This window comes from Argentina silus (assembly GCF_951799395.1).
Source record: "Argentina silus genome assembly, chromosome: X".
Lineage (NCBI taxonomy): Eukaryota > Metazoa > Chordata > Actinopteri > Argentiniformes > Argentinidae > Argentina > Argentina silus.
The window spans coordinates 13449120-13468845 of NC_139653.1; the positions used below are offsets into that span (position 1 = coordinate 13449120).

The 19726-nt window shown below is 40.5% G+C and overlaps 2 protein-coding genes and 1 pseudogene across 3 annotated transcripts; 2 read left to right on the forward strand and 1 right to left on the reverse strand.

The window, feature by feature from the left end:
* Positions 1-274: 274 nt before the first annotated feature.
* fbxo9 (F-box protein 9) lies at positions 275-7230 on the reverse strand. The gene is made up of 13 exons (XM_083695330.1): positions 7097-7230; positions 6313-6387; positions 5597-5725; positions 5439-5496; positions 5030-5123; positions 4731-4858; positions 4504-4618; positions 4164-4282; positions 1988-2078; positions 1803-1898; positions 1379-1472; positions 949-1103; positions 275-755 (listed from the first exon to the last, which is right to left on the reverse strand). Exons 1-13 carry the CDS (start codon positions 7097-7099, stop codon positions 647-649), a joined length of 1266 nt encoding a protein of 421 aa, XP_083551456.1. The 5' UTR covers positions 7100-7230; the 3' UTR covers positions 275-646.
* Positions 7231-9464: 2234 nt separating this feature from the next.
* Positions 9465-16621, forward strand: LOC310822916 (serine/threonine-protein kinase ICK-like). The gene is made up of 14 exons (XM_083695496.1): positions 9465-9576; positions 10551-10815; positions 11378-11432; positions 12339-12460; positions 12552-12631; positions 12798-12930; positions 13047-13218; positions 13505-13672; positions 13896-14279; positions 14369-14574; positions 14654-14796; positions 15039-15152; positions 15345-15452; positions 15603-16621. The coding sequence occupies exons 2-14, from the start codon at positions 10715-10717 to the stop codon at positions 15752-15754; spliced, it is 1938 nt and encodes a 645-aa protein (XP_083551622.1). The 5' UTR covers positions 9465-9576; positions 10551-10714; the 3' UTR covers positions 15755-16621.
* A 1540-nt stretch (positions 16622-18161) lies between these two features.
* LOC310822230 (glutathione S-transferase A1-like) lies at positions 18162-19617 on the forward strand (annotated as a pseudogene). Its single transcript has 5 exons — positions 18162-18180; positions 18273-18405; positions 18640-18739; positions 19161-19255; positions 19486-19617. The product of its transcript is annotated as a glutathione S-transferase A1-like (transcript).
* The last annotated feature ends 109 nt before the right edge of the window (positions 19618-19726 follow it).

Genomic DNA, 19726 nt, shown 5'->3' on the forward strand with positions numbered 1-19726 from the left:
TTATAGTGTGTTAGTGTGTGATATGCCTTTTAGTAACAAATGATTGAGTGCAACTTGGGACATTTAGTGCAATGAGTCGTTCTTGGAAGGTAATCATTTACTATCCCAAAACGTTCAGTTCACCAACTGCAACCATGTATTTTTTTTAAAAGCAAACTTAGAAAGCCATGCTTTCTAAACTGATAACATTCTAATGTATTACTCTAGACACACTGATGGTATGCCCATAACTGATTCCTAAATCTAGTAATAAAAAACACAACCACACATTGAGTCAACCTTTGTTAAGGCCAGTCAACAAAGAAAAAATGCCTGGGATTTTTATTTATTTTTTCAAACATTTATTGTTTAGAACAGGTGAAAAATGTCCTACTTATGTCCTTATAATTTGCACATCTATATAATTTTCAAAGCAGAAAAATCAGTAGTCAGACCATATTTGCTGTGAACCCTAAACATCAGCAAGTGTGAAAACATCTGAAGATGTAGAGAGCAGGTGCATGTTGATATACATTCATGGAAATTATATTGCAGCACAACAGGCAGCGAAATATGCCAACAGGCAGAGAACTATGCATTTTGTCTAGGTGTTGTGTAAACAGTTGGGTGGTCTTCAGTAGTGAAGTGTGCATCTTTCTCAGCTGCCCTACAGTGGACGTTCAGAAAATGCTGTGTAGCTCTTCACACGTGCAAAGATAAGAGGCGTGTACATCTTGTCCAGGTCAAAAGCTGTGACGACCGTCTCCCCAGTTGATCTAAAGAGAACATGGTTTTCAATTTCAAGTTGTCATGGGAGATGGATATAACAACTGCGCTTCAAAAGTAAGAGTTCATAGACCTACACACATATCCCCTAATAATTCTCTCTCTTGCAAAGACAATACATTAAAAGGTAGCTTAAATGCAATCAAATTAAAGCCATAATAGAATCAGTAGCCATGACTGTACCCGTAGGTGATGTGGCAGGAATGGTGGATCCAGACTAGTTTGTTGAAGCGTTGACGCCCCCCAGAGGCCAACTGCAAGCCAACATGAAAGCTGTGCTCTATCTCAGGCGCTGGGTTCCGCCTGCAGAACCGGTTCCTCTGAAACTCTCCCACCTTCTGTCAGAAGAGAAAACACATACACATGGTACAGGCTGTTTCTCACAGTCACATGAGGACAGTCAATACAGTAATGTGTGTCTAAGAGCTTTCTGTCATCATGATACTATGGCCCCAGTCACTGTTTTGAAAGGCACCCTTTGTTCCAGTTGCATTATTTGTCTATTGTTCTACTTGCAAATTAAGTTGCCCAAGGCAGTTAAGTGGAAGATGGAACCATCGCAGTCCTGTTGAGTTTCAGGTGTAACAGGAGCGCAATATCTCCTTTCACTCACCTCTTCTTTCCTCTTGGAGACGACAACAAAAACTTTGGTTTGATTGTCTGTGTCCTGTGACAGACGGTAATGGCCACACATAACAGACTCCATCCTGTGTGAAGAGAAAAGCCATAGGTCAAACACCAATGTCAAAATGAATTCAAGTAAGGTACACCCAAATACTCCAACACATACGTCAGGCCACCTCTGCTCCTTTTAGTATAGAAAAGTTGTCTGTTTTAGTCTGTTAATAATTTTGTCCTCACACCCAATGAAGGGATGTACGTTTCTATCACACTACATCCTCAGATAAGAATGTTCCAAATTAACCTGTTGTGAGTTTGACGATTTACAGTAGTTGTACCATTTCCACAGCTTTATACTTGATGCCAATATGTGCTACAGTAAGTGTAGTGGATAACAGAAGTTTTCAATACAAAACCTGGAGTTTCTGCTGCGCAGACGAGGAACAGTAACCAGTGGGTCATCAGGTGTGGTCAGCATCATGACTTGGCCATCAGGGAAGAAACGCAGGTACCTGTGACACAAATGGTTCAGCTCATGATCAACTGTGCAGTCTTTTAGCATATCATAAACATTTGACCAATAACAGACTGAAACATCTACCTGTAGTATTCCACCTGGTGCCAAGCCCTGTAGAATCCATCAAGGGATTCCTCTCCCTGACGAATGTATACCGTTTTGCTGATGTAGACACCTGCACAAACATATATTGAATTCAATGGATCTAGTTTTAGTGATTAAACTTTTAGTAGCTTGACATACATGATCATAAAAGCAAGTATAGAGGACATACAATACTACTAGCAGCAACCGCTCCTAAGGACGGTCATAAATCATCATACAACAGCATTGGTAGTGGTAGTGGTAATGTGGTAATGTGGTAGAGGTAATTGTTCCTTTGAACATCCCTCCAAAGATTTCATTTTAAGAATAGCCAGTGTGTTTCCTAAGCAATGGCTATCAGACATTTTCCCTCCTGTTCTGTCCATTCCATCTCTCCTATTATAGGCCACAGGCTGTCACGGGTAGGCTGAAACAAATAGCAATCGGAGCGTGTGTGACCTTCATAGGTGCTTCTTTTACTGTATAGGTTATTATTTCAAAGCATGTACTGTATACATTTGTAAAACAAAGAAGCCTGTGAGCACAGAAATTAGAAGCTTTAAAATGATCAACCTGCACGCAAAGAACAGGTCTCAGAATCTACAGTAGCCTACTAGGAGCCTTAGGAGCATCTTGATGAAATCGAAAGTTGCAGGTAGAAATTCATGCGTGTACATTGTAGCCTAGTGTTTCTTTAATGTGTGTGAATTCATTAATTTATTTTTGTTTTATTTGATAGTATTATTTGAAAGCAGCCCACAGATTTGGGTTAGTTGGAGACATCGGATAGCAGGCCATGGGCATGGACGCAGGGGGGAGGAGTTGGAGTGCTTATTTGACAATTTTCATTCATTTTAAAGCTTGTACTACAGTATTATTTGAAAAGCAGTCCAAGAATTTAAGGTTTAGTTTGGAATTAAAGGGACACTGAGAGCGGGCTAATCGGACACGCATTTTACAGCCCAGCCCAGCCTAAGCACCCTAACCCATTGACGTGCCATTTACCCACTATGGTAAAATATTGTTAGATCTGATTCCTTTGACTTAATGTTATTCTACCTTTTAGGCCTAGCCATTTTTACAATGACATTGTCACAAAGTAGGAAAGCAGATACTGGGAAGGAATAACATTACAACTTTCACATGGCAGACTTGGTGCATTACTCTTTGCAATTCAATTCTGCTCCAAAGCACGTAGGTTATGGCAAAAAATAGGCTATTTAGTTGTTATTTAAAGCCTAATGATAATGATTCCAGTTTTTATATTTTACTATCTAGAAGGACTGCCTTCAAAATAAAGGTGTTATTGCCATAGGACATAGGAATTCACAAAAGACAAATCTATCTTGAGGCAGACTGTGTGATTTTCCAAGTGTGTAAAGTCTGGAATGCCTATTTGGCGAGATATGCGTGCATCTTTTCAAAGTGGGAATACCAAATATTGGAAAGTGAGGAGCCTGAAGTGCATAAAAGGCGCGGAGCACAAGGAAATCAGAACAGACCCCAATGAGAGCAGTGTGTGTGAGGCAGGTGACTATTTGTAGCCCAAGTTGTTTAGCCTGTTAATATATTGACAACGTTGCTTTCAGTTTTACATTAGGCCTATTTGAGAGACAGCCCACTGAGTGCAAGGATTTGAGGGTAGGAGTTGAGATAAGCTAAATGGGACATTGTGGATGCAGTTGTTACAGTAGCCTATGCCTGTGGGCATGGACCCATGGGGTGGAACGTTTCTGCATATCAAACCATAGAAAAAGAATGAAGAAATTATATCTCTATGTATCAAACATTGTGTCACACAGGGGTATTATGGGTATATTGGGGATATTCATACACCACAGTAGATTTGTTTATCATGTTCCCTTGACAACTTTTGCATTTGTTTAACCGTTGTATAAAAGCAATAAAGCTGTGATTTATCGTCAGTATTCTCACTTGGTAGGGGTGACAATATGTCACTTGGTAGGAGAGACGGGCATTATTGTTTAAGTAGACCATGTCACACTCATGGGCAGCCTGATTCGTTTAAGCCCAAAACCGTCCGGCCCAGAACTTCGGAAGATTACTTGTTGCACTCTCTCTCTTGCTTAGAGCATTACATAATAGATATGACAAAAAGCATATTTTATGATGATAGCAGGGTTTCTCAAAGGATAATAAGTGGATTTGTGTTTACCATCAAAGCGCACCCGTGGCCGCTCAAGGAACATCTCCCTCCAAGACTTGAAGGGCACCAGTTTGGTACAGTTACGGCCCCACACTCTCAAACAGGCTAAGCGCCAAATCTCAGGATCCCTGAGGAGAAATCAACACCATCAACTTCTTTCCACTTAAAAAAAATATGATGAATTTTTGAAAATAATATGAAAATAAACAGATATTAACATTAATTATCTACGGTACAACTAACATGAACTCTGTTTGATAGCCTAGTGTGTACAGACCAGTGTTCTAGAGCGGAATCTCTGGCATGAATTGAAACTCTTGGAAGTCATGTTTATGATCACAAATGAGACCTTGCACAAATGTAAAAGCCACGGGAGACTAGGGAGAGCTGCTCCAGAGCACGCATGTCCAGGTCACTGGACACAACCCAACGAAAGATGTACATCAATACCTCTGGAGGCAAGGCTGGGGACAAAAGGAAAACAGAACAGACTGATAGTGAGAATCCTTCAAGTTTGTGTGAAGGGAAAGCAGACTGAAAATCCACCAAAGTAATGCAGAACTAGGTAACCTATACCTGAAATGTGCATCTGAGTCATCTCCACCACAGGAACACATATTTTTAGAGGGGAGTCTTCCAGAGTGAGCTGCTGTTGGAAGTAGGTGAGCAGATCCTCTATTTCACCATCGGTGTCATTCTCCATGCTAGAAACAAAATGTAGAAATCAATTGGTAAGATAAAGACTTATTTCTCATGTTTTCAGCAAAAAGGATAAAACTCCTGTTAATATGTCACTTTAAGGCAAGTATACTACAGAGCTGTGACAAAGAGATTAATCCTTTCAATTTCTTGTCAAAAAAATTCAGAGAGCTTACTAATTCCCACCAACTCGGTCTGGGTCAGGGCTGTAGTTGATTTTAAACTCGATGTCAGGCACAATCTGCATCGCTCTGCGGTAATACTTAATTGCTGAAATTGAAGAAGGAAAAAAAGTCTTAGTCATACAATTTTACTAAATCGCAAATACAGACACAACTAATGGCAAATCTGATGCTTTGAGATTTTAAAAGGTCTTCATTCCCTGTTTCCACCCCCCAAACCACAGAACTCTGGAAACTCAGTGGCAGTTACATTTGCCAAAACCTCTCCAAACATTTACAAACAGAAAATGTAGGGGCCCACTCTGATCAGATTGAACAGATCATTATCCAGTGAAATTTCTATGTAAGAAACAGTCAACATATTACCAATAATTTTGCTGACAATGTTGTTTCACAGATATACCTTCATAAACAGCTCCATTCTGTTCTTCCTCAACAGCTTTTAAGAATAGCTCTCTAGCCTAAGGTGATGGAACAAAAGTAATTAGAAATATAGTGCTGTGAAATCAGTTGAAAAAGTACTCATAGCATAGCACATGCAGAAGTAACAAAGCAGCTTACTTTTTCCTCCCGAGCCAGTTCCTGTTTTCTTCTCAGGTCAGCTTGCAAAAGACCTGTATTCATCCCACTATACCTGGAGCTGGGCTTCAATTCTGACATCCATTGAGCTCTGAACACATTAAGCTCTACCTATACAGATGAGGCAAGTAGTACATACAAAAAATAGTCCATATTTATTTAGCCCATATTTAGTATTTAGTTTTTAGTATTTAATGCTGGTCTCCTGACCTATAATTGCACTGTCTTGCCTTACCTTTTTGCACCTCACCAAATCATACTTGAATATCTTGTACCACAGGGTCAGTCCCTGCCCTGTCACCCTTATCATACAGCCTCAGAACATCAATGTGGACTTGTTTGTTACCTAGTATTTAGTATATTTTTCTCAGTATCTTTATTCTTATCTGTCTATAGCATTCATATAGACTTCCTGTTTACAATCGTGCTTATGTTGTATGTGTATGTTATGTGTGATGTCTCTATGTCTTTAAGCTACTTGGAACCTGAATTTCCCCTAGGGATAAATAAAGTTTCTATCTATCTATCTATCTATCTATCTATCTATTAAATGGCAATACATTGGCTACTGTAAGATTAGACTGTTGGGAAACAGGCCAATCATTTGGAATTGGTTTCACCACACCACAAGTAAAGGATTCCTAAAAGCCCAGAAGTTGTTGCTATCTACCGTAGTCATTATTAGCTACGGTTCTTACATTGAGGTGAGAGTCATCTGTACTTTCATCCTCTCCATCTTCTACCATACCACCAGAATTTACATTTTCTTCAGCCTGTGAAAATTAAATTGTATTGTAAAATTAATGTTAATAATAAGATTGAGCCAAAACACATCATGAACACCAACATGTCTGGCTGCCTACGACATTTATATGACTGAGACGGTCATCAAACAAATGACTAGCTAAGTGATTTGAAGCTCCCAACAGAAAAGGGAGAGGCTAGAATGTGTGTATTCCAGCCCGGCACTGGGAGGTGTGCAAGTGCTGGGCTCGGATACAAATGTGCAGTCCTCCCACATTGCTCCCCAAGGGAATTGATGTTGAGAATAGACTACTTTTAGGTACAGCTGAGCGATCTGCCAAAATACTGCACAAGTTAGAAAACATGATCCCTTGTGCCTCTGCTCTGGCCTCTTCTGCAGGCATGCCCCACCCCCTCTGGTAAACAGTCAGCTACTACTAGGCTGTTGACGTGTCATACTTGGCATGATTAACTTGTCAGTCACCTGGCTAGCTAGTTTAGCTGTATACATAACATTTGCCAATTGATCTTTCAACCGATTCTATTTACTAGCTGGGCAGATCAACTTTTTAAATCATTAAGAGGAGACAACGTTAAGAGAAGACGTCAAACAGCAGTGTGCGGAGTGAGAGACGGGTCCACTCACTGCTACTAACTAGCTCATAATAGCTAGCTGCTAGCTGCAAGTTCTAAAGCAAGCATATTACGTTAGCCTCATAACAAAAAAGATTGAGCGACCATTGGCTTATCTGAAAGCTCTTCTGTTCTCCGCAACTGATGAGGCTCTACAGTTCAATCACGGTCGGAAAAGCGCACAACACAACGGGAAAATTTGCGAGCTCGTAAGAATGCAGCCATGTCGGTGACTCGCCTCCTCGAGCTAAGACTAAGCAGCAGTTGCAACCTACTAGGGGGGAAGAGTGGTTGACGTCAGTACATCATGTGGCGTGCGCTCACATTAATTACTGTACCAAAAAAACACATTAATTACTGTACAAAGCCGTTTATTAGGTGGACTATTGTTCTTCGACATACTTATTAGATGGGCTTGCTTCATTGATTAATTCATTGATCTTTCTATGCCTCCCCTCTCATCTATCCATCCTCTCTATCATCTATCCATTCATCCATCCAATCAACCAACCTAACAACCTCACTTTCTTTCAACTACCCAGAATATCTTCATCAACTCTGATAAAAGCTTTCTGAAACCTTTAAAACCTTTTAAACTGTCAAGCTTTTTGTAACTCCAACAACTCTCATCTGGTTAACCAGTCAACTCTACCATTCTCAACCACTCCAGGAATCAACTCTACCCACTCCACTGAAGTACCCCTGGCTCATCCTCTCTCTCTCTCTCTCTCTCTCTCTCTCTCTATCCAACTAACCAAACCATCTCTAACTTTATCCTCTACCATAATAAGACTATCTCACTTTCTTTCAACTACCCAGCAAATCTAGCTATCTATCGAAACATTTTTTAACCTTTTCCACTACCAAAATGAGACTTTGCAAGCCCACAAAGTATTCTTCTGAAACTTATTTTTCTAGTTATCAATGATACAACGATGTTATATCTCTCTACACATTTTGTAGTGTTGCACCACATGCACCGTCCTTACTTTATTTAAGTACCAAACCATATCTGACCCAAAGCTGAGATCATGGAACATGTTGTATTATGAGAGATGCTCAGCAGAATATCCCAACCTAAAAGCAACCACAGACCCCCATTATGAACTTTTACCAATGATTAATGGGTGCGCTCTTTTAGCTTGCCACCTATGGTGGTCAACGATGTGTCTATGGTTACACTAGACTAGACAGTTTGGTTACCGGTACTCATGACATTACTTAATGTAAATCTGAAACTGTGTAACATAAAAACAATATGGTATAATTTCATCTCGCCTTCATGCTGGTTTGCTATTATACGCTGGTGCGAACAAAGGGTCACTTGCTGCAAACATCATTCTATTGCTATGCTTCTTATATACAGTGCCCTGCATAAGTAATGAGACAGTGAACCATTTTTTCTTCTTTTGGCTCTACACTCCAAAGGATTTGAAATCAAACAATTACTGTGAGGTTAAAGAAGAGATTCTCAGTGTTTATTTGATAGTATTTGTTTACATATTGGTTTCACCATTCAGAAATGACAATACTTTGTATGCATAAAATTGGGACAATAGGCTTGACAGGTGTTTCTGGTAAGTCAGGTGTGTTCTGTCACATCATTTGTGCAGGCATAAGAGAGCTGTCAATGTCTAGTATTGATTTTAGCTTTGGAGTCTGCTATTGGTGTCTGTCAACATGTGGACCAAAGCGGTGTTAATGAAAGTCAAAGAGCCTTTATTAGGCTGAAACATCAGAAACAGAATCAGAAACATAACCAAAACCTTAGGCTTGCCAAAAATAACAGTTTGGAACATCATTAAAAAAATCTTTTTTTTAAAAAGCACTGGTGACCTTAGCAGTCGCAAACGGGCTGGTAGACCAAGGCAGACTTCTACAGTGAATGACTCACCATAATTAAGAAAAACCCCAAAACAACTGTCCTGCTGATCAAGAACACTCTCCAGGAGGTAGGCATGAATGTGTCAGAGACTATATGCGCAGAATAAGTCACCAGCCGAACTACAGAGGCTTCACTGCAAGGTGCAAACCACTAGTTATACTAAAAAAGGATGGACACTTACAGTTTGCTAAAAAGTCTGCAGAGGTCTGGAAAAGGATATTGTGGACAGATAAGATGCATATTATCATGCAGTGATTGCAAGTGGAAAGTTTGGAGAAAAAAGGATCTGCCCAAAATTTACAGCATACCACCTCATCTGTGAAACATGGTAGAGGGGGTATTAATGTTAGGGCATGTATGGCTGCCACAAGAACTGGCTAACTTGTCTTAATTTTTTCAATAATAATTGATATGTTCAATAATTTCCAAATAACAACATACGAAAACATGTTGCTACCAGGGAAGGAATACAGTACTATTGGCTTTTATTTTGAAGGCTGAAACCGGAGGTTCCATTCTGGTGCGGCTGGCATCACACACGTCCCTGTCCTTGATGCTGCTGCCGGCTGCGGCAGTGATTTGTTGTGATGTGGGCCTATGCATGTTTTTTTTAAGTGAATGGGCAGGGTCGACTCTCAGTCAGAAGTTGTTTAGATGATGCTATATTCAAATCACTATATGTCGGCTTGAAACGCAGAGGGTGAGTATTTTCTTTACCATAATTACATGGATTTAGACACAAGTCATAGCCACAGTTTGCTCTTTGCTTTCATTACTATCTGGCAGAGATGGACGTGCAGCTAGCTCAGATGGTAGCTAGCCACTTGTGTATCAAGCCACTGCTAACTAGTAGAATTTTTTTTTAACAACGCTAACCAGGTAGAAAGCTGTGAATGCATCCCCCATACGTACTACGTAGCAACGTATTGCTTCATCATGTTTGTTTGGAGTTGGCTGTGTTTGTTGTGGTACCGTGTTGATGAGGCTAGCGTTAGCTAGCTAGCTATTTACAGTATCTGCTCTAGCCTAGGGAAATGTAGCTTCTGGTTGATGAAGACCTGCTAACTTGTTTGGACGGAGTCACTATCAAGCTGCTAGTAGTATTTGCTTGAAGGCACTAGCTAATCAGTCTGTGATTTCTGCAAGCAGGGCCACCAACAAAACATGTACTATGCATGGACCGAATACAAATAGCTTGATTTTTTAATGACCCTTCTACGAGGGCAGTTTTATTTTTACAAAACATGATTTGCACCATACATTTGTTAACAAGTTAAAGACAATAGTGTTTTGCCCCTTGATACAGTGAAGTGCATCGTACAAGTTTCTCTCCTGTTAATATATATATATATATAAAAAATTGTTATCCTTCTAGCATTGTGACTGCCTATGGCCCCTGGTCCGAGCTTTGATTACTTTATCTTGTGATGACTGATGGATAGATGATTCACTTACTTAAAAACAAATGAATTTGTTATAAGTTGCTTTGGATAAAGGCGTCTGCTAAATGCCGTAAATGTAAAGTGACTGATCGCAGTCTCAGTGAACCTCAGCATAGTCACAAGGGCTATTAAAGACATAGCCAGACATTTGGGGGGGAAAATCAAGAGCCTATTTCAGCTGAAATTATTAGAAATTCTCTCTGGAATTGTTCCCCCCCCCCTCTTTCCTTAGGAGGAGGCAAGCCTTTGACAACATGAGTCCCCCAGTTGTTCCTGTGATCCACTGCTGTTGTCACAGGAAAATCTGGTTGCACTCAACAGCAGGAGGTGGCCACCTCTCCCTGCTTCAGCATATTGTGATCTGCCCCCAGAGGATGGTGAGGAACGAGGATCATCATGAATAGATACACCACACTCAGGCAGCTCGGGGATGGTACCTATGGCTCAGTCATCCTTGGCCGCAGCCTGGAATCAGGGGAACTAGTTGCCATAAAGAAGTGAGTGGGACATTGTTACTGTATATAGAACATTTTAAATAACAAAATCAGTCCATCTTTGCAGTCTATAGTAGTGTGTGTTTTGTTCTCTTGAATGTTACATGTTCTAATGGCTAAGCCAGGTTTCACCATGAATGGCATTATCCAGTGGCCCCTCCCACAGCTGGCAAGGGCAGATGTAGTCGAATGATAGTGCACGAATGACACGCCCTCCCATTTGGCTGATTGCAAAATAGACATCTGTTAGGTCCCTTTGGGATGCATCGTAAAAGCCTCTGAGGTTCTATTTATAGCTTTGGCAGTAAGTATAGATGTGGGGGGCGGGTCAGACTAGCTGCATAAATCACCATGGATATTGGTGCCCATGAGATTGAAATCAATCCTTGTCATCAGCCTGTTTTCAATCATATGCCAAAACATAAGCACAACTAGATTGCTTATAATAAGTTTCAATATAATCTGACAAACAGGGCTAACTTCTCCAGGTGGTTCAAAAGCATACTTCTCTAAAGAAAGCCAAAAAGCTTTGGAGAAAAAAATAATTACTGCATATTTGTTTCAGAATGAAGAGGAAGTTCTACTCCTGGGAAGAATGCATGAATCTTCGTGAAGTCAAAGTATGTGTACCTATTAACAATATTTCCCTAACCATCCACACTCTACAGAGAACTGTATGTTGACAGCGAATTCATGAATACTAATTTAGATCCTAATTTTCTATTAATCTACTTGAATCCCCTGTCTGGCTTACATTTAGTTTGGGGTATGTATATATATATGTAGGCGATAGTGATGAAATATTTTATTAAAAGCTGATATTTGACTTAATAGCTATGCTATTGATTCATTCCAAAACATGGCAACAGAACCAACAGAACCTATGATTTTTATTGTCTAATGTTTCATCTGTTTTACTGTTTTTGTCCAAACCTGTTCAGACCGTATTTAAATTCCATCACAGCTCAGAACCACAGAAACCAGCACAAAGAATAGAAGGTGACTCTTGTGTGTGGCCTTGGATTTGACCTTTCTAGCTCCCCTCCCTGACCCAGACTTTCCTTGCCTAGAGCTTGATCCGAAGGAGCAGAGCAGCCCTAGAAGAAGCAAGTCCTCGAGCAAGGGGTCTTCTTAGTTACAATATTAGTGCTGCTGTACATAGCATGTCCCACCACAAATACCTTAGTATTCCATAATGACTTTCCCCCTACTGAAAACTATGGCATGGTGAAATCTATATCTCTCCAGTGCATGGGAAAAAGTCCCTCTCCATCCCCCTCTTTACTGTGGTCTGCCCTGGTTTGCCTTATTTCACTTCAGTTGAAAATTATAATCAACTAATCACTAATGGCTGCACTTTACCAGTCGTTCACCACACAATATTTTGATATTTTCAGCAACAAAGTATGTGTTTTTTAGGGGGTGATGGCCATGATTTTGAATCCATTTCCTTTGCCTCTCATTTTTTCTTGTCCTGTACAGATGATCACCTAGGGCCCATCTAATCTGTTCCCTTCTTCTTTCAGTCATTGAAGAAACTCAACCATGCCAATGTGGTCAAACTTAAGGAGGTTATACGGGAAAACGACCACTTGTACTTCATATTTGAATACATGAAGGAAAACCTGTACCAACTGATGAAAGAGAGGTAAATATCGTTTTGTTTTTGTTTTTCATTTACATAGCCAAAGCCTAAAAATCATGGCTCATGCCGTTTTGCTCTATGATTCATATTACAGGACACGGTTGTTTCCGGAATCTGCCGTTAGAAATATTATGTTCCAGATACTGCAGGGAATGGCGTTCATCCATAAGCATGGTATGACCAGTTGTTATAGACCTTATCAGAGATCACTTCACTACACTTGAGATCTCAAATAGAGACATTCTTTGTAAATGTTCTTTTAAATGAATTATGTTGGTGTACTGTTTCAACCGTTTCTAGTTATCTGTTCTGTATGTTAACCTTTTAATTTCTCCTTTAGGATTTTTTCACAGGGATATGAAACCTGAGAATCTTCTCTGCATGGGACCAGAGCTTGTGAAAATAGCAGACTTTGGACTAGCCCGCGAGATACGATCTCGACCACCGTACACAGACTATGTCTCAACGAGATGGTTGGTGTATTAGAGTTCATAAAGCGTCATAAGGACTCATTTAGTTTATGAATCTTACTCATGCATGGATTAAACCGCCCATAGCCTTATACGGTCCCTTTCCCTCTGTTGTCCAGGTACCGAGCTCCAGAGGTGCTCCTGAGGTCCATCTCCTACAGCTCCCCCATAGACCAATGGGCCGTGGGCTGCATCATGGCGGAGCTCTACACCCTGAGGCCTCTATTCCCTGGCTCCAGCGAAGTGGACACCATATTCAAGATCTGCCAAGTCTTAGGAACGCCTAAGAAGGTAGTACTTTTCTTTCCCTTGTTGGGTCAGAACTGTTATTGCACTCTCCCGTTTTGGTATAGCAAATCAGATCGGCATGACAGATTTCTCATTATATTGTCAAATTCATGAATTAAATCTCACTTATGCCAATAAGTCTTGCGTTGATGTGCTTTTGGAGTAACATGTTCCTTCTCAATATTTATTTTGAAAATAATTAGGCATTAACATTCTAGGAACGCTAAACCATCTGTACTACTTCCAGAAATTAAGCAGTTAAATAATCATAGTGTCTACCTATCTCTAGAATGATTGGCCTGAGGGCTACCAGTTGGCGGCAGCCATGAATTTCCGCTGGCCCCAGTGTGTCCCCAGTAACCTGAGGAGTCTGATCCCTAATGCCAGTACTGAAGCCATCCACCTTATGAGGGACTTGCTCCAATGGGATCCCAAGAAGAGGCCAGCCTCTGGCCAGGTAAAAATACCTGGGACCTAGTATCTGTATTACAAACTGTAAATGCAGTTTAGTGCAACTGTACATGAAATTGTGTGCATCCTCAGACCACATAGTCACTAATAGATCCGAAGCTATGTTAGCTTGTTCATTTTTACCACTTGGCAATTCCATACTAAGCTTTGGAATGTGTCTGACTCAGGGTTCCATCACAATATACAGTGTCTCTTCTCTTCATCCGCAGGCCCTCAGGTACTCTTACTTCTACGTGGGTCAGGCGTTGGGCACTCCTCAGCAAATCCTGGAACAGGGCAGGCCTCAGCCAGGTCCTCTACCTACACAGCCACTACCACCACCACAGCAGCAACTGCAGCAACAACCACTGCTGCTCAAACCAGTGCCCCCTCCCCAGCCTGGGCCTCCAAATCAGCATTGCTCCCCCTCCAGACCCCTGCAACAGATCCAGCCAGCAACAGCTCTGGCCCCAACCCTCAACCCTGCCCCAGTATACCAGAGGCACGCTGAGCTGCTGCGAGAGCAGCCCACCCGCACTGTGAAGCAGGAGGAGACTGAGAGAGCCCCGCAAACCCGTTTCCCTTATATCGTTGACAAGGGTATCCAGAGCCAGGTGAGTTTTCACCCGTCTGATTGGTGACTGAAACGATGGCTAACAGTTACAGTGTTGAAATCGTGACTGACAATTTCCTTTTTTGGCAGCTGACCCAGGAGTCTGAGAATGCAAACTTCTTAAGCTATCAGCTGAAATCTAAGGGTGGACGGCGGCGATGGGGCCATGGCACAGGACTCCTCAAGGGTGATGACTGGGATGATTTTGAGGATACTGAGCTGTCCTCATTGAGTGTTCTTGGCAAAACTAACTTTTCTACTGAAAAGCTAAGGCAGGAAGAGGAGACACTGAGTAGGTGAGACTCTCTGTGGGGCCCCTCGGAGTCATACGTTTTATTTTGTCTGAAGAAGCCTAATGTCTGTTGTATCTTTCAGGTACGGAAAGGTTCTGGATTTTAGCCGCCCTAATGGCAAGGATGAAGCGCCTTTAAATCTTAATAAGTCAATGGCTTACCAGGAGCCATCAAGGACAGCTTCCGCCAAACAACATTACTTGAAGCAGTCAAGATATTTACCAGGTAAGAAATATGCAAAACATTTTGTAATTTAATTATTTTGTATATAAAATGGGGCCAATCTTACATTTTTTTAAACAGCAACTGTTTTTCACCTAAGGCAAAGCAATGTGGCTCCAGGAAACTTTGTACTCCATTTGTCTACCATTTATGATTAAACTCTGCTAAATAAGCAGGAGTGGCTGATGCTTACTCATGGTGAACCTTTAGTTCACTGTATAATCTCTCTTATCTTCCCCCTTCAGGGTTAAGTACAAAAAATAATATGGCAATAAATTCAAACAAAGACTTCAGCGGAAGTAACCTGTGGGGTAGCAGTATTCCTGTTGGAGGGACTCTTCCAAACAGAAGCACCCATGGTATGATCACAGCTGTCCAATCTATTTTATTAGGGAGGGAGATCTGCCTCAATGCCAAATTAATGAGGCAGCTATGGAAAACTGTATGTGGAAAAATGAATGTTCTCCCTCATGCCGTAACATATGTCAGTGACTCTGCAATGTATGCATACTGTTATATTTGACTTTTTTTCTTTGTTGGCCTGGTTGCAGGTGCAAATACATTACCAAGTGGATATGTACCATCCTACTACAAAAAAGAGATTGGCTCTGCTGGCCAAAGAGTGCAACTCGCACCCGTAGTGGACTCAACAGCATCAAGTGAGTTACAGTTTTTAATACTATATAAGACAACCCAAACAAATGTCAATGTTGTTTTAGTCCCTTGTCTTTTAGATTTTAGCCTTTCTATAAATACAAGTAAACTAAGTCAGATTAATGTTGTCCACATGTTTGGCTCTTCTGTCACAGATTATGCAACCTGGAGGTCTAGCAGAAGTCAGATGGGTGCCTCATCCTACATGTCCTCACCTACAAAGAGCACCCCTGGTTTACGACCTCGACCCCCTGTACAACCCATCCATGGGCGCACAGACTGGTCAGCTAAATATGGACACCGCTAGTGGCTTCTCTAGGGCACTTGTGTTACAGCCTGGAACAGACATGTGCAACTCTTGATTACTCTGATCCCAAGTTACAGGAAAAAACATATGTTGTATTATCAAAGTATGTACATACATGTTAAACAGCAATAATATTTGTTTTGTATGATACTGTGTATATATTGTGTAATGTATTTTTAAATGTATGTGTATGGCTAAATGCACAGCCAAAAGTATCATCACATTTTAAGGATTACCTTTTATTGTGTTAAAGTGACAAAATCCCTGTGTTCTTTGTTTGTTGCTCCCTTCAGAGAATGCCATTCCATACATTTTGTAAAACCATTCCATGTTTGAATTAGCATTTACAATTACGGAACCAGTCTATATGCATTTTATATTTGCGAAGCTCACTGTGACATTTAGACCAACACATTATGTTGATTTGTTTACCAATTGTTTGTGGGGTTTTTTACAAATATATTTTTGCTTGATGCACAATTCATGACACACGTTTATCATCATGCATTGTGTTTAATATTGTTTTTCATTGTTCCCTATTTTTTTTCCATAAGTACACTAAGAACTCTGTGCTTTAATTCCAGCAGAATAAATCACTCAAATTGACAACAGTATTCTTTTTGGCATGAATTAACTAGCTCTCTGAGCTATTTTGATTAAGCGATATATTAAAACATTTTTGGTCTTGGTTTATCTTACTGCTGGGCTAAATTGTACATACTGTAACTGCCAGTTACCAAATTCCATTGAAATGTTATCGATGTGGTACTGTATTGACACATTTTTTTTTACAACTGTTTTTGAACAAGCAGTAGGTAATGTATTTTACATAATTTCTGTATTAGTTTTTCTATTCAATAAACGTATAGGTGGATATACTTCAATTGTGTTGGTTTATTTTGAAGTAGAAGAAAAAGAGTACATTATTGTCCTTTACACCGGAAATTAATCTTTTTGCATTGAGTGCTTTTGAAGAGACGCATGCACATCCAAAGAGGTCACCCGCAATGCGCAGGTTAATTGCCTTGCTCCAATCAATCAATCACTATCAATAAGTGATATTACCTCAAGGAACCTAAAGTACCAATTTAATACATACCAATTTAATACATACATAATACATTATATCAACTTGGTTTATACATTCAAAACGTATTTATAAAGGAAAAAGGAAGGCAGACTGCCACGTGCAGTGCCTCATTTGGATGTGTTCGAAGTCTCGGAGCTTGACTTCCCTACGTTTCTCCTACAAATGGGCCTTGAGCTTGTTTGGAGGTTCTAGCAGGGGAGTGCAGCTACTTCTATACCAACGATGCTCGTCCGCCGGGGAACTCGTCCTCTTCCACCGAGCGCGGGGCTTCGGGAGGGACGCACATGGAGCGGTGAGGGAGGAAGGGGACACCCGCCTAGCCAGCCAGATCAGCCGAATCAACCCTAGCGATCAATGGGGTGACAGATGTCGCAGCCAGATCGCCCTCACATCCACTGTAGTATGTATGTCCAAAGCTTTATAAACCCCGTAAGGTTGTAAGACAATTCATTACTGGGTAGAAAATGGATTCTGCCTAATTCTACTCTATGTACTCTATAACTGCTGAAAGTGTAAAATGAAATGTGTGGGAACAATGAATTATGTAATTTACTTAATTTTATTTCAGTATCGTACAATTGCCCATGATGCTTTGCAGAAATGCAAATCGTCCGTTCTCTCATTGGCCAAAACTCACCGGGCACCGTTACAGAACGTTGATACTTGTGTCACGTATAGACATGGCGTTTCTATACAGAGTAAACGTTTTACCTCAATGCATGCAACGTTATTTACTGGGACACTCTGTTCTACACAATACATTTATATCTGCAACGTTGTAAACGTTTTTCCTCAATGCATACACCCCTGGAACTGGGTTGAAGTCTACTTTATTCATCGCGAGTGATTCCTACAGAACTTGGCTTGGAAGAGTTCATTCGCACTCTCTGATTTGCATCACTATACATTAGCAGACTAACTTAATAATGACATTTTAGAATTGCAAGTCCAGTGTGTGAACATATTATGTGAAACTGTATGTGCTTGTTCTCTTCCCACAGTTTCCCCACATTTTTGTAATGGCTGGAAAAGTTGTGTTGAATTATTTCAATGGGAGGGGGGACATTTAGTCAATTCGATGGCTATTAACAGTTGCTGGCGTTGAGTTATGTATGGCTAAACTATAATTACTTTTTCATTCTATATTTCTACTATATTTGCTTTTTCTGACTGTCTCTCTATACAAGTTGTGCAATTGGGGAAGGGCCCAGAATGAAACTGCTACACAGCTTGTGGCATTTATAAAACAAATTCGGTCCTAAATGTAAACATTTCATCTTCACAGTTTGAGGAATGCTTTTGACAAGCCCAGAGCAGTATGAAAAACTGTTGAGCGGTAAGTTGTCACTTACTTTTATCCAGACAACTTGGATAACATGATTTCTGTTTATTCAGTTGCTATATGTTCATTTGGTAAACTTTTTGTAGATGAGGCTCTCATGTTTGAGCAGGTTCCTTTGGTGGAAATGGATGGGATGAAGCTTGTTCAAACCAAGGCTATCCTGAACTACATAGCAGGGAAATACAATCTTTATGGGAAGGACCTAAAAGAGCAAGTCATGTATGATCTTTAACCTACTCTTGCTGTGCAATAACCCTTGTGTTGAGTGGTGATCAAACAATCAACCTGGTCATGTGCTTTTGAAGATCTATTGCTGGAAATGAAATTAGATATGCTACTTATCCTAGTGCTGTATATTTATCAATGAGACATAAACAAAAGCTTTAAAACCAGTGTATGATAGACAGGTATATCCATCATGGATCTTTAGCGCTGATATGATTTTACCTTTAGGATTGATTGACGTGTGCTGAGGGATTGAGAGACATGATGGAAATTATGATGTTGCCCTTCACGCCACCTGTGGATCTGAAAAAGAAGTTGGAGGTCCTGAGTAAAACTAGACAGATACCTCCCTGTGTATGAAAAGGTACTGTACTTTGACTCTTCCCATAGGCCTACACTGAAAGGGCAAAGGTGTGCCAGATTTAATAAGCATATTTACAAATATAATTAAATGTAGAAGGTTGACCAAAAAGGTAAATGAAGTTATGAGAAGGAATATTATATTTTAAGCAATGTGTAAATATTGGCAATTCAGTCTCTTAGCCTTCTTATTCCCTGTTGAAAAAAAGCTGTGCACATTTGCAAACGTTTAGTAGATCTGGGCCCATGTCTGCTAATTGAACAGAATGAAGTGAGTGCTCTTTGTATTTGAGCCAGTCTGGCCTATACTACTTGGAGTATTTTACAGATATCCAGTCTAAAGAATATTAGGGTTTGTGCTTTTGAAATGTTATCCCTCTGGTTCCCAGTACCTGGTGGGCAATCAGCAGTCCATCTACTTGAAATCACCTTGATGTTGGAGGAGAAATGTCCTACAATTCTCTCCATATTCCCGAATGTTAAGGTAAAGTTCAATATAACTGATTCATATAACACACTCAGTTAAATCACATGGACATCATGGACCATCAGAAATGTCACAGATTCACAGACTCAAGTGGCTACCTATTCACAATCAGAAGACGTCAGCTGCTGAGTGAAAGGAAGGTCAAAAGATCCAAATATTTGTCAGTGTGGATACCCTGGTCCTTGGTTGATGGATTCTTAAATGGTTGTGAATAGTTGTCTTTTCAGGCTTTTCAGGAGAGGATGAAAGGCCTGCCATCCATTAATAAGTTCCTGCAGCCAGGCAGCCAGAGGAAGCCTCAGCCTGATGAAGTCTATGTAAAAACTGCGATGAAGGTCAAATCGCTCACATCTCAGTAGAATGCACTTTAAAGTTGAGCACAAATATTTCCGTTCTTTCCATATGTAAAATCATTGCTTGTAGTATATGTATGATAGTCTAAGGACCAATGTCTTATAGTTGCTCAAC

Bases quoted from the DNA above. Each gene is read 5' to 3' on its own strand.
- fbxo9 (XM_083695330.1), bottom strand. The intron at 2,079-4,163 runs GTAAACACAAAT...ATGTTTGTGCAG, and splicing joins GCCACGGGTGCGCTTTGATG to GTGTCTACATCAGCAAAACG. The intron at 756-948 runs GTACAGTCATGG...TGTTCTCTTTAG, and splicing joins TCCTGCCACATCACCTACGG to ATCAACTGGGGAGACGGTCG.
- LOC310822916 (XM_083695496.1), top strand. From the start codon at position 10,715: ATGAATAGATACACCACACTCAGGCAGCTCGGGGATGGTACCTATGGC. The intron at 10,816-11,377 runs GTGAGTGGGACA...TATTTGTTTCAG, and splicing joins GAACTAGTTGCCATAAAGAA to AATGAAGAGGAAGTTCTACT. The intron at 11,433-12,338 runs GTATGTGTACCT...TTCTTCTTTCAG, and splicing joins TGAATCTTCGTGAAGTCAAA to TCATTGAAGAAACTCAACCA.